This window comes from Grus americana, chromosome 1 (genome assembly GCF_028858705.1).
Source record: "Grus americana isolate bGruAme1 chromosome 1, bGruAme1.mat, whole genome shotgun sequence".
Classification (NCBI taxonomy): Eukaryota; Metazoa; Chordata; class Aves; order Gruiformes; family Gruidae; genus Grus; species Grus americana.
The window spans coordinates 125,956,280-125,971,027 of NC_072852.1; the positions used below are offsets into that span (position 1 = coordinate 125,956,280).

The 14,748-nt window shown below is 41.2% G+C and overlaps 1 protein-coding gene across 3 annotated transcripts in view; it reads right to left on the reverse strand.

Moving 5' to 3' along the window:
- PRRG1 (proline rich and Gla domain 1) overlaps positions 1-14,748 on the reverse strand; it is a 40,421-nt gene that overhangs the window by 5,838 nt on the left and 19,835 nt on the right. For all 3 annotated transcript variants that reach the window (XM_054837212.1, XM_054837202.1, XM_054837193.1), the window contains exon 3: positions 7,373-7,533. In XM_054837212.1, coding sequence (XP_054693187.1) covers positions 7,373-7,533 — 161 coding nt within the window. The remainder of the gene's footprint in view (positions 1-7,372; positions 7,534-14,748) is intronic.

Below are 14,748 nucleotides of genomic sequence, written 5' to 3' on the forward strand. Positions count from 1 at the left end.
GATGTGAACCCAAATCCACATAATCTACGCTAAGTCAGGTAGCATTACAAAGTAAGCAAGTCTTGGAAGATGGACTAACCTCTCTAAATACTTCTCTACAAGGGCCTTCCTTGATGCATTGTTCCCCAGTGAACCACAGATCAACTTCGCTGACTTTAGAAAAACATATTGGAGGGGGGAATTAACATTAAAAAATTACATTAGCTGTACAACTGAGGACTTTTGGGATCTCTGCACAATAAAAACTGACAAAACCAAACACTTCACCTCTCCTCATCAGATTACCATGCAATTAAGAAGATCTGTTACCTATTACCTTTCTATCTGGTTTGAATATAGCTAACTAGATTCTTTAGTGGAATAATCAATCATAGAACAGTTTGGGTTGGAAGGGACCTTAAAGCCCATCTAGTTCCAACCCCCCTGCCACGGGCAGGGACACCCTCCACTAGACCAGGTTGCCCAAAGCCCCATCCAGCCTGGCCTTGAACACTTCCAGGGATGGGGCATCCACAGCTTCTCTGGGCAACCTGTTCCAGTGCCTCACCACCCTCACAGTGAAGAATTTCTTCTTTATATCTAAATCTAAATCTACCCTCCTTCAGCTTAAAGCTACTACCCCTTATCCTATCACTACACTCCCTGATAAACAGTCCCTCTCCAGCTTTTTTGTAGGCCTCCTTTAGGTACTGGAAGGAAAAAATAAATATATGTTTGACTGAAAAAGCAGACAAGGATTCATTAAGATTATTAAATGCTACTGCCTGTACTGGAACCAAACTTCCCACTTCACTGTTCTGCTGCCTCTACAGCAGCAAAGAAATCAAAACCACTACAATGTTTGTTTTTGAGGCCAAAGTTGCAAAGATTTACTCAAAGTCATCAAATACACTGTGCAAGGATGTGTCATTTTAAACACTCTGTGGAAGAAAAGGTAGTTTTGATAAAAAAGAAGAAATCGCACTTTTCCCACAGCAATATATTTTGTGTTGCGGACTGCAGAGGAAATGCACCCTCTCCAATGGAAGGGTAGTAAGCTGTGACTGGTATTTAAGTACAGTTTCCATGTTACTTCTAGCTCAGCTCTATCTGCTGGAGAGAACATCTCTGTACCTTCTTCAAAAAGATGAAATACCAGCATCTCCCCTTGTCACTCTGCCACATGGCAAAGCAGCAGAGAAGCTGTTTTCCCAGAGTGGCAGAAAATTATTTCAGAATAGGGTGTGTGGCTGTGGGGGATGTTCAAGTTGATGGTGTGACCAGACAGGTGCATAAGGAGCTTAAGGTAAGAGTTTAAACTGCCTTAAGGATAAAAGTACTTTAGTGTCCACTTTCATTTACGTGTGAGGCAAAGAAAATTCCAAGACAGTTTAGACACACAGACACCTGTAAAAATTACAGTGCTTCAGCTCTGATGCTAGCTGCACACAGATGAAAAATACTAAGAAAGAAACATTTGTTTAGTCATTTAAAAAAAACCCCTTGCATGGCAAGGTTTCAGTAGTGGGGGTGCTACAGGGATGGCTTCTGTGAGAAGCTGCTAGAAGCTTCCCCCATGTCCGACAGAGCCAATGCCAGCCGGCTCAAAGACAGATTCGCTGCTGGCCAAGGGTGAGCCCATCAGCGATGATGGTAGCGCCTCTGCGATAACATAGTGAAGAATGAAAAAGCCCTCCAAAAACCAAAACCAGGAGCATTTGCAGCCAGAGAGAGGAGCGAGAATATGTGAGAGGAACAACTCTGCAGAGACCCAGGTCAGTGAAGAAGGAGGGGGAGGAGGTGCTCCAGGCACCAGAGCAGAGATCCCCTTGCAGCCCATGGTGAAGACCATGGTGAGGCAGGCTGTCCCCCTGCAGCCCATGGAGGATGATGGGGAGCAGAGATTCCACCTGCAGCCCGTGTAGGACCCCACGCTGGAGCAGGTGGAGGCACCTGAAGGAGGCGGTGACCCTTTGGGACGCCCACGCTGGAGCAGGCTCCTGGCAGGACCGGTGGACCCGTGGAGAGAAAAGCCCAGGCTGGAGCAGGTTTGCTGGCAGGACTTGTGATCCCGTGGGGGACCCCACGCTGGAGCAGTCTGTTCCTGAAGGTCTGCACCTCGTGGGAGAGACCCATGCTGGAGCAGTTTGTGAAGAACTGCAGCCCGTGGGAAGGACTCACATTGGAGAAGTTCATGGAGGACTGTCTCCCGTGGGAGGGACCCCATGCCGGAGCAGGGGAAGAGTGTGAAGAATCCTCCCCTGAGGAGGAAGGAGCGGCAGAGACAATGTGTGATGAACTGACCACAACCCCCATTCCCCGTCCTCCTGTGCTGCTGAGGGGAGGAGGTAGAGAAATTGGGAGTAGAGTTGAGCCAGAGAAGAAGGGAGGGGCGGGCAGAAGATGCTTTAAGATTTGGTTTTATTTCTCATTATCATACTCTGATTTGATTTGTAATAAATTTAATTAATTTTCCCAAGTTGAATCTGTTTTGCCCGTGACAGGAATTGGTGAGTGATCTCTCCCTGTCCTTATCTGAACCCAGGAGGCTTTTGTTATATTTTCTCTCCCCTGTCCAGCTGAGGAGGGGAGTGACAGAGCGGCTTTGGTGGGCACCTGGCATCCAGCCAGGGTCAACCCACCACATCTTTCTTTAAAATTTCTGTCTTTGGTAAAAAAAACCCAACCAAAAAAAACACCCCCACAAAACCCCACCAACCAAAAACTTACTAGCATACTAGACCCCAGGTTTCCAGCTTGCATTTTTCCAAGCCAAATCTCCAAATGAAGCACAAAGACTGTTAGTTCCAGACTGATGGAATTGACTGGAACTGCAGGAAACTAATATTTCAGGTTCAAGTTTGGCAGCTGCCAAGCAGCATCCCCTTTGCTCTGTCATCCCACAGCTGGGCTGCACTCTAAAGTGAAGGCACAGGGAGACAAGCCACCTGGTAAAAGTCAAATCATGCCCAACAAAACCATGGAGAACTTAGATGAATTTGCACAGTGTGAGGATTTGTACAAACTGCTATGAAAAAAACCAAGAGGGGGAAATACTGAAAACCTAGGAAGCAGCTGGAGAACTCATACAGAAAATTAAAGAGTAATTTAAAAGTTGGAAAACTCACAGCACAACCAGCCATTACACAGTTGCTGGTCTCTTAAACCAACACAAAAAGGACTTTCTACTTGCCAAAATTATTACCTCGTGATTTACGAAAAGGACACTCCAGTAATCATTTATCCTTGAGTGCTGTACAGCTGGGCATACCAGGCGTATATGCCTTAAAAGGCTGAAAAATCCAAGTTAAGCAGGCCACAGAATCAGATAACCACAACGGAAAAGACTTAGAAAACATCTAACACATATTCCCACCAAGAACTACTTTTCTGAATGTCCCTTATTGCTTTGGCAAATCCAGTTTGAAATAATCAAAAGGAATTCTCAAGGGCATCCCACACAAAGACAGTTACGGCTACTTTGCCAGAATTTTGTTTCCCTTTTATTTCTAATATAGAACAGAGTCAGCATCAGTCACCTGGATGTGAACACTGAATCAAATAAGGGATCCACATGAAAGTTAAGAGACTTGCACGCTGCTGAGAATTTCAGCTGAAGCCTTTACTACATTTGGCAGCATCGTCAGCCGCAAATGATTCCTGGCCAATTGTCTGACTTGTTTTAAAGGTGGACTAATAATATGCCAGTCAGAAGACTGCTTGGTATTCAGTAGGCAGAGGATGTGAACAAAGCAATAATGAGAAGTGAGCATACCTGCCACACTGTTTTCTTCTAGTCTGCCCTCAATTTCAGGTGGCAGGAAAAGATTCACCTCTTCTGGTATTTATACAGCATCCATAATTAGACACAGACTGATGCTCAAAGTCTTACTTGATCACATCATTTTAGATCTGGTTTCGAGTTACTTGCTAAGCTTTTCAGTGGTTTGTTTGTTTGTTTTGCTAGAATAGAGCTATACAGAGAACCTTGCAATTTCTGCAATACTTAAAATTTGCGGGAAATTTGAAATACAAATGAAGATCTGTGACTTCTAGCTTTTAAAATCTTCATGCAGTATAATTAAAAAAAAGTTAATGGAAACAAAATTAATATCAGTGCATCAATCACACCCAGGTACTTTACACAGTAACCTTTGAACAAATCTCCCAACAACCTTTGACAACTGACCAGTGACCACATACAGTGCTGTCTGCAGGCTGCAGGTACTACAAATAAACAGCTTTACTAGATCAGACCTAGAGTTCACCTAATCCATTACCTTCTTTCTGACAACAATCATTAGACTGCCAAAAGAAGAGTTCAAACATAAGCAGGTAGTGATAGTCTTCCAGCTTCCAAATATTTGCACTTCAAGAACTTTCATTAGCCAAAGCTGACCCCTTTTATTCAATGGTTCCAGATTGATTTATCTTCTGTTCATTTATATTGTTGTTCTCTGAACCTATATAAGCTTTTAGGATCCAAGACATCCCGTGGCAAGGCAGTCCACAACTCTATTATCTGTGGTGAGAAAAGATACTTCTATTTGCTTTGAACCTGCACCTTCTAGTTTCTTTTGAGGCCCTCTTAGCTCTCCTGTCAGAAGGATGGCAAGTGACTGACCTCAGTTCAATCTTCATGCTCCTCACAGACATCATCACACATTCCCCGATTTAACTCTTTTCCGATCTATTGTTGTTACACAAGTCTTTTCATATCTTTGGTCAACTGTCACACTTCTCTGGTCCTTCCTCAGCTACTGATTTGGTTTTTAGGAGATAGGGAGATCAGAGCTGTATGTGGCACATTCAAGATGCGGGTGTGCAATGATATAATTACATTCTCCATTTTGATCCCTATTCTTTTCTTCGACCTCTTAGCCCTCAGGATTTTGTTTTGGTTTTGTTTGATTGCTGAGCATTAAATTCAAATTCAGATCTTATTCCTGAGTTCAGTTCAGAGCCAATTATATAGACAATGAATGTTCTCTTTCCCCCCCGCATGCATTATATTTGTCAATACTGAATTTCATATTCTATTTTATCCACAAAATCCTGTAAATTCTTCCCTGTTGCCTCTAGCCTTAGTAACACAATAGAATAATCTTTATAATTAACTTTATCATTTTAAATAATAATTCTGAACCTATCAAAATCCCCAAGCCCACACAATATTAAAGGCATTCAATATTTCCATGACAGCTATGCACGTACACTTAACATACACAATGCTAACTTCTAAGAAAAACTCATGCATCAAAAATAAGTTAACTTGAGGGTACTGCTTGATATTATGTTAATATTACAGATCCAAATGTTGCACACCTCCCGAGAAGACTGCAGGAAAACAAAGAACCGAGTGGACAAGATAAAAAATACAAAGCAAAAGATTACAGAAAACAAAGTTACCATGATATAAATAAGCTACAGACCCTGTTTGAATTCCAGTCTATCTATACTATGAAATCATTACACCTTTGTTACTCTGACCGTACTGTATCATGATCCTAGTCTCCTGCATTCATTTCCTCCCCCTGGGACACACAAGTTAAATCCTACTAAGTGGCAGCAAGGATAGATACCGCTGGGGGACAATGGACTAAATAAAGTCTAAGTAAATGAGCCTGGCCCATTAGCAAGCTACCAACCACAGAATAAAGCAGCTAGGCAAAAAAGATACAGTAGTAGAAATGACTAACAGGTCAGGAAGCTCCTTCTCCACTGTGACACAAAGGTTGTGGCAAGAGCAGAAATGTAACTATTTACTATTTCCCAAATACCTCTGCAAGGGAAATGCTACCTACCAAAACACAAAATGGTCCTAAATGGGGGAAAAGAAGCTGAAGTGAGAGGCAACGCATTTAGGCTATGCTTGAACTTCTTGTGCTACTTAAGCAAAAGTGTTAGAATTTTCCGCACTATTCTTAATTACACAGTGAGCTAGCATTAGGAATGGCCACACCAAGCCAAGTTTGGGATGTAAAAACCATGCGTGTACATGCACTTTAAAGCTTCAGAAAGAAGCTTTGAAGAAACACCACACGTCCTACTACTTCATCTTAATAAATCAGAAAGTTCTCACTCTAGCCTTATCTATCTCCTCAGGTATGACCTCCAACAAAAAGATGCCAAGAATTTAAAACGTTCAGTATACCTTTACACATCGCTATTTTTTGATGCAGAGCTCAGTCACTGAAGAGTGGAATGCATCATGAGTGTAAGCTCCCTGTGCCACTTTGCCCATTAACCCGTTGGCCTTACAAATACAATTTCCCTATGCCAAAACACACAAGGGATAGAAGTTTTTTTTGAAGATAAGTTTTGAGTCACATTTTCTAGCACCTGTTTTTCACTTTAGATTTATTCTCAAATTCAGTCCTAATTTCATCCCTGTCTTGAATTAAAAAAAAATTCTTAACTGCTTTGCATTAAATAGGTGAGATACCACCATCAAAAACCTATGTGCTGTTTTTATTTTTTGTGAAGCAATATAACATATATTGGGTATGATGTGCAGCTATTGCTTGCAGAGCCATGAACCCACAAGCTTCTTTTAACTAGAGAGGCAACAGGCTTATGGAACAATTCTGTGTGGCAGTATCTGCTTCACTCCTGTCAAGTTAATGTATCACTGCCCTTGCATAACACACAGTACCACTGAAATTGTTCTTTCCATGTTTTACGTCAGTGCTGCTTAACAATACTCTTTGGGGGCTCCCAGATTTTTAGCTTGAAGAAGGCCACTAGTCTTTCCTTATCTTCAGACTATTAATAGTCTGGGCACTGAACACTTTGGCTAGCCACACCAGCACCTGAGATTCAAAGGTATATTTTAAATGGATAGCTTTTTGAGTTGCTCACTCATTTCACGTGAACATATTCAATAAACAAGTTATTCCAGAAGGAGCGAGATAAGTGAGGACTTGTGCCCTACATATTCCCCATAACAGTTCCAATCTCATCATTTCTTTCAAGCAAGACAACTGCATTTATGATATCCAGGTCAGACTTACGTATGTGATGATAGGAGAACCAGTACATACGGTATTTGGGTAAATAGTGCTGACAAACAGATGACAGTTTTGCCCACCCTTTCTTAAGTGGGGGTATTAATTCATGTTCCTTTTCTTCCCAGCTGCCAATTTTCACAATACTTATGAGCATAATTATCTCTGAGACTTCTATCCCCTTCAAATTCAGTTTAACTGGGACACAGGATTCAAAAGTTATTGCTGTGCAGTCTACCTACCTCCAATGTACACCTTATTTGCTTAAAGAAATAGGCCAAAAAGAAAAATCTAATATAATGTTGGAAAACACACAAGCATTCAGCATGCCCCAAAATTTAGTATCAGTACACCCCACTCATCCTTAAATACACACCAAAACATACCGTTTTTTCCTCGTTTTCAAATGCTTCTCTTGCTTCTTCATAGCTACAGATTTCTTCTCTGCATTCATGTTCTATGTCACCTTGCTTCAACTCTTCCAGAAATGTGTTGGCTCTTGGGTATCTTTTTAACACAGAATTGGCTTGGTCCTCTGTTAAGAACACTGAAGAAGAGGAGAGACAGCAAAGGTTACTTCTAAAATAGGTATTGAAAACCTCATGCTAGAACAGCTCAAAGAAAATATGCTTTGGAGAAATAAAGAGGTTTTTTTTTCAAAGTTCTCCTCTTTATTTAATACAATAAAAGGACTTTCCTAGTTTTTATTCACTATTGTAAGTAGTTGAGCCTACAATTTCAGTAGTTATTGCTTTAATGTCATAAATGTGACGGACCTCAATTCAGCATCACAGTCACATATGCTTAAACAAGACTGAAGCTAGTGCCTAAGAGTGCTCAGAAGAGACAGGCACATGCTCAGCTCAAGTGATTTCTTAAACTAAGATGACATAGAACAAACAAATCCTGCTTGTGAACACCCAAAAAGATATTTGCAACCGCCTGAGGGCATCACAGCCAGAACACTCTGAAGTTTTTGATATAAATATTTATGAATGTTACCCAGAATCATACACTCCAGAACTGCTGCATTTATCAAAGTTTAAGTCTCTAAGTTTTCTTAAGCAACTTAGAAGCAGACTTGCTCCCTTCACTCCAAAAACGTCAACCTGAAATAGTGACCCTTTCAGGGCCGTGGGGGGAAGTAGCCTCTTTCTATCTTCTTGAATCATACACAAAACCTCACCTTATTTGATGAATCAAATAAAACAACCCCAAAAGTCAACCAATGTTCAAACACAGGTATTCTTTATTTGCTTTCCTTGCTTTTCTGTTCAAGGAAGAGTGCTGGAATCAACCTCTCCTGATGTTTCAGCTCTCCCTCAAACTCCCTGACCCAATGATTTTTACAGCAATATGCAGCAATTGGAACACTCCAAAATCCAGCAGACTGAATTACCCAGGAGGTACATCTGCAGTGAACGATGCAGAAATTCTCCAGCTATTTCATTTCAGGTCAGAAAGCAAGAACATCATGTCAGTGCAACATCATTCTTGGGCTCTCACCGCCAGCGAGAGCTAATTATTCAGTGCACTGCTGTACTAATACATTCATACCACTTTCCCAACTTATGCAATCATTTCTGCATTGGCTCATTTACAGCTAGTCTGGGACCACCGATATGCTATGAAGACAAACTCTCACTGTCTACTGAAGGACAGAGATTGACTGGTTTAAGCAATGATTTATCTATAATTTTCTATGAATCAGTTTACTGTGAGGTTGTTGGTTTTTTTCCTTCATCATATGCTTTTGAATTTTAAAAAAGAATGGCAGCAAGTCTACAAAGATGATCACTATGCTTTTCCTTTAGATACATTTTTCAGCAATGAGGCTACTAACATAATTAGGCTGATCTACTTTAATTTCCTTTTTTTTTTATTCTCTGCGGTATATTTTGTTATAAATAAGACAGTCATTTTCCTTTTGCAAAGGATTAAATGAAGATTTGAAGATTAAACTCCAAAACACCAGTCACTCCATTCACTTTCAGCTGAATACATGTGGTATGTACATGTACCACACAAATTACACTATTCATCATGTTCCCAGAGGTTCAGTGCATACAACTGCACCTATTGCAATTTTGGTTTTCTACAGCACCACAGGTCAGCACATGGACATCTCCTATTGTGTAAGTTCCCTGACTAAATAACATAGAAATTAATATTCAAAAAAATCTCTTCAAAAAGGAAAGAAAAAAAAAGGATGGCTTCTTTCCATTTCCCACACAGTTCTCCTGGCTCCCCTCTAGGCCTGAAGAACTTGGTTTCTTTCCACATGCCTCAGTGATGAGCTGAAGGACTTGTCCACATCAGGAAGCCAGCCTGCAGCCACGCGTAGGGATGGGCTGCCAGTGCTCTACCTACTTCTCACCAACTCCTCCTGTGGGCATTCCTGAAGCAGAACAAGCTATGACCCAGACTGTCTTAAGAGTGCCCATATGTGGAGTCACTGAAGAGTAGATAATGCACTATAAATCAAGTTTCCCTTCCTTCAGCAGATAAAACCTGGGGAATTTAATTTCACAGCTGGAATCTGTCCCTGAAAAGAGCAATGAGAAAAACTACAACAGCTTTGTACTGGATGCAGAGGGAAAAGAAAGAAAAAGGAAAAAGCAGGTAGCTGAAAATACCCTGATTTAAAGCTTCTGGCTTTCAGAAACAATATACAAATATTTGTTTCTGCATGCACTTTCCAATTTACCAAAGAAGCAAATTAAGAAAAAAGGTTTACGAGCTGGCATGTTATGAAATATTGCATTTGATACACATTGGGATGAGTTTCTAGGTAACAGTTTAGTTTTCCAAGAAGAGCTAAGCATACATTTATGCTTCAAAATGCATTGACGAAGAACAGCAAAACATTAAAATAATTCAATATTCAAGAACGGCCATTATATCTAAAAAACCCAACTTTTTATTTAGCAATTCATATTCAGAAAGTCTCTCTCTTCTCTCACAATACAGTATACATCATAAAGACAAAAAAGCCCGCTGAGGAAAATAAACCACACCCCATCAGAATGTATCTGAAAATGATCTATGATTAGTTGAAACCAGGACCAGCTTTTGACCCTGCGAGGCTAGAAAAAATTAAGTATATGAACTTGTTTGTTTTGATTTGGCATTTTTAATGCTCTGCACACTCCTAGTAACTTTAAATCCTATTAAGAAGTCAATACAAATGTAGCAAGGAAACATAAAAACATACACAGATCAAAGCAATCTTGATGGAGATACTGATTGAAATACAGTGATTTAATGAGAATCAGTCATTGCCTGATGAATCCTATAAAAAGAGATAATGAAACCATATTGCAGAAACTACTGTGACTTCTTAGTATTCCAGGACCATCATCACGTAGACATTCAGTTATAATGGCATAGGAGTGTGTAAAAAAACCACTTTGGGTTGGCTCACCTAGCCAAGCTACAGCATGGTTGAATTCACTACAGCTGTTACTATGGAGCTGAAGATAATGAGGGAAGAATTGCATGTGGCAAGAATAAAGTAATGAAGCAAGATAAAACTTACTTCTTCACTTCGTTAAGGAGATTAAGTAGCAAATACAAGATAAAGGAGAAATCAAAATTATGATTTTGGCATTATGTAAGATAGTGCTGTTGTTTAGACACAGCTGGCAGCTAAGCACCATGCAGCTGCTCGCTCACCCCCCTGCCTAGTGGGATGGGGAGCAGAATCAGAAGAAAAAGGTAAAACTCATGGGTTGGGATAAGGACAGTTTACTAGTACAGCAAAATAAGAGGAAAATAAAAACACCACTACTAATAAAAGAATATACAAAGTAAGTGATACACAATGCAATTTACTCACCACCTGGAACTCAGTGCCCACCCCACCCCTGAGCAGTGATCCCTCCTTCCTGGCCTGTTTCCCCCCTTATATACTGAGCATGACATCATATGGTATTGAAATACCCCTTTGGATAGTTTAGGTCAGCTGTCCTGGCTGTGTCCCCTCCCAGCTTCCTGTGAAAATTAACTCCATTCTAGCTGAAAAACAGGACATTATCCACTCCTTATTGTATAACATCTATGTCATGCCCAGATCCTACACTTTCCAATTAATAACCATCACTTTTCCTGTCTTTGAGATATCTATTTATTTATAGATATACACACGGATATAGGCCATCCCTCTAAAATGTCCGTTGAGTTCATTTAGTCCATGACTTTGGGCTCCATCTGTCATAACAGTCTGTCAGGGCAGGAGCGATGGCGTGTGCTGTTGGACTGTTGCATGCTGCATCTGGAGCTCACAGCTGGTGTATCTGGTGCAGCTCATGCTCACAGTCTGCAGGTTGAAGATGTCCATTTCAAGGAAGTTGCTGGGTGCTGGTTGCTGAAGCCAGTTCTGGTTTCATCACCTCTGCACCTTGCTCGGTTTCATCAAAGTTCATCCTTCATCAATTTGGGTGATTCTTACTGTAATACCATTGATATGGCATACAGCAATTGTAGTAGCCATGGCATACGATGGCAGGGTTATTCATCATTTATCGTGCAATTTAATTTATTGGCTATTCTCACTCAAAATCAAATCCCCTTGAGGTACACATTGGACTTCCCCATCCTTCCGCATCACCCACCAAGTGCACCCAGACAGAGTTTTCAAATCTGTGACTGATAAATTAAATTAAAATTGTAAAACTTTACAGATCTGCTGCATTTATACTTTCTGGCTGTGTGTAAATAATGATTTGAGGTATAAGACAATGGAGAATATTATCATTCAAAAATTAAATCCTTGGAGATGGATTGATTTGAACAAATTTTCTGCAGGGTCACAATAATAATTTTAATAATAATTTACGTTTTGTTTTCATTGTGGTATTCTACAATTCTTATTTTCTGAGTGATAGTGAAAGGACGTAACATACGCTGTGTTGGTTTGGGGAAATTTGTGGTTACTGAAAGCCAGCATTTCTTCACTGAATTAATTGTAGTGATTGCACAGGTATCCACTAGATCCTTATACTCCTGTGGATCTGACAAGCCAGGCCATCAGATCCACACAGTCCAATAAACCCAGTTGTGCCTTTCCTCCACCCGGCTGGAGGCAGGGCCCCTCTAGTCCTGGCCACCTCATTCATTACTCACTTGTAAAAATGACTTTGAAGTCCCTCCAAGAGGATCGTAAGTAAAATCAGGCCTTCCACTAGGTCTGGGGAACTGCCATTGGAAACTGGAGCGTCATTTTTCCTGGAAGAATCCCCTTCTGTGATTGTTTTGCCTTGCAACTCACATACTTGTGCCTTAGGGTCAAGGTACCTTTTCCAACCCACTTCCTCATGTCCTCTCCGTGGTCACTCAGGGACAGGGATTGGGTGATTCCCTCTGGTCCTGCCTCTTCCTCCTGTTCTCATGATGGTCCTGGTTCATCATCATCCCTTACGAAGCAGGCTGATTTTTTTGTGTATAGGGGTGACTTATACCAGTATAGGCTGGTTCTCTGCTTCAGCCCCAGTGCCTGTCATCAGGGTTTGAGTAGCCACAGTGCCTGTTGTCAGTCTGTTTTCCCTCTCTCCCCCTTGAGAGTGCTGCCTACTATTGAGCAGTGTTTGGTAGATAATGACCAGGGCCCAGCACAGTGCAGTAAGTGTGCCTCTTTGGAACAGCCACAGCATTTTCCTTTCAAATATTCTATTACTTCATCAGGGTCCTCTAGTTTTCCGGGAGTGAAGTTCCAAACCATTGGGGTGAGAAGTTTTCTAGATATCTGCCCATATCCTCCCTCATGCCATGCCACCCATGACTATTCAGCCTCAGGGAAGATCTCTGGGAGGTATTTTTAAAACAGTTTTTTTAACCCTAAACGAGACCTGAAATACATTCAGGAGACAGCAGTAGGAGCACACTGGCTTAAACATCCCAAGGGTATTCGAAATTCTCAAAAGCTGTTGTAACCAGCCTGAAGGAAAAAAGGGGACGTGAAAGAGCAGGAGAAAGTATCACCCCTGTCTTCCCCATTGATTGGGTGTGATTATTAATAAATTCTGAGATGTCATCTGAGGCACAGGCATGACAGCAATGCCACATACAAATACCAGCTTAATCTCGTGACCAGAAATGTTATCATATCATAAGGCAATATTAGTACAGCAAAATGACAATCCTGACCCCTCTCCCACAGGCGATGAACAGCGCCACAGGGAACACATACAGCAAGTAAGGGTTTACGTAACACACCCATGTGAACAAACACACACCACTGTGACCAGCAACTATTTAACTAATATAATAAATGCATAGAACAAATTTGTTTTCACACGCTCTGGTCAGATCTGTTGTTATCTCAACCCTTTGAGCCCCATGTTGGGCACCAAAAAGGACTGTTGTGGTTTAGCCCCAGCCGGCAGCTGAGCACCATGCAGCTGCTCGCTCACTCCTCCCTCACCCAGTGAGATGGGGAGGACAATCAGAAGAAAAAAGTAAAACTCATGGGTTGGCATAAGGACAGTTTACTAGGACAGCAAAGGAAGAGGAAAATAACAACAACAGTACTTATAAAAGAATATACAATGCAGGTGATACACAATGCAATTTGCTCACCGCCTGGAACCCGATGCCCACCCCATCCCTGAGCAGAGATCCCTCCTCCCCAGTCAGCCTCCCCCCTTATGTGCTCAGCATGATGTCGTATGGTATGGAATAGCCCTTTGGCTGGTTTGGGTCACGTGTCCTGGCTGTGTCCTCTCCCAGCTTCTTGTGAAAATTAACTCTATCCCGGCTGAAAACCAGGACAGATAGACACAGAAACAAACAATCTAAAGTCTCTTCTTCTCTCCCAATTTTTGTAGAATATAGATGAAGATATGCAACTATCAAATTTAATACATGTTTATTTCTTCAGACATGCTTGTGCTTTGTGTGTAACTGTAATACGTGGCTTTTAACAAGTTTTTATGCATCAGAAAGCTACAAAGAAAATCATTCCAAAGTCTTAGTTTCAGTTCCTATTATTGAAGAGTGTAATACGGTCAGATCAAATCTATTGTACATTCTCTGGAAAGCCTGGGTGCTATCATAATAGCAAATAGATACTCTAGCAAGGTGAAATTCAATCAGAATCAAAAAGAGACAAGCAAGGACATGAGAGGATAAATATGTCTCAGCCTGCCAGCTGAAGCTGTCACAGGTAGAGAAAACAGGCTTCAGGTCTTTAGGGATGGAAGGAACAGGGAGCAGCAGCGTGGGAAAAGCATTCTGAGACACAGCAGTGTTGCCGAAGCAAAGCCCAGAGCATCCCGGACACCAAAACCAGCTCTGTTGAGACTACTGTTGAGACTTCCTTTTTCTGACTCCTTACCAACACCCAAGCAGATTAAAACCACCACTAAATAGTAGAAATAAATATTTAATTTTTAATTTGAAGCTGCAGCTACTGATAATCTTTCTGTAGGTGATGTTAATAAAACTATTTGGTTTCCACAGGGCAGAAGGGAGAAAAATTATTTTAGTTATAAAGCTTAATAAATGACTTCTGCTCTGAGGATCTCAAGTTACTGGGACAAGCTTAAGAACAGTTAAAACTAATGTACTCAAGGCTGGAAATTCAGCTCTGTGGTTTTCATTCAGCAGCCAACTTTCAAAAGTCTACAAATGAGCCTGTGAAGATTATTACGGTCTGCATATAATATCTCTGTCAGAACAGTAGTATGACTTCAGTTTAGTGTGGGCAAAGATCTGCATCATATGTAACACCAAAACCAGTTCAATAGCAGAGGACGTTTTTTGC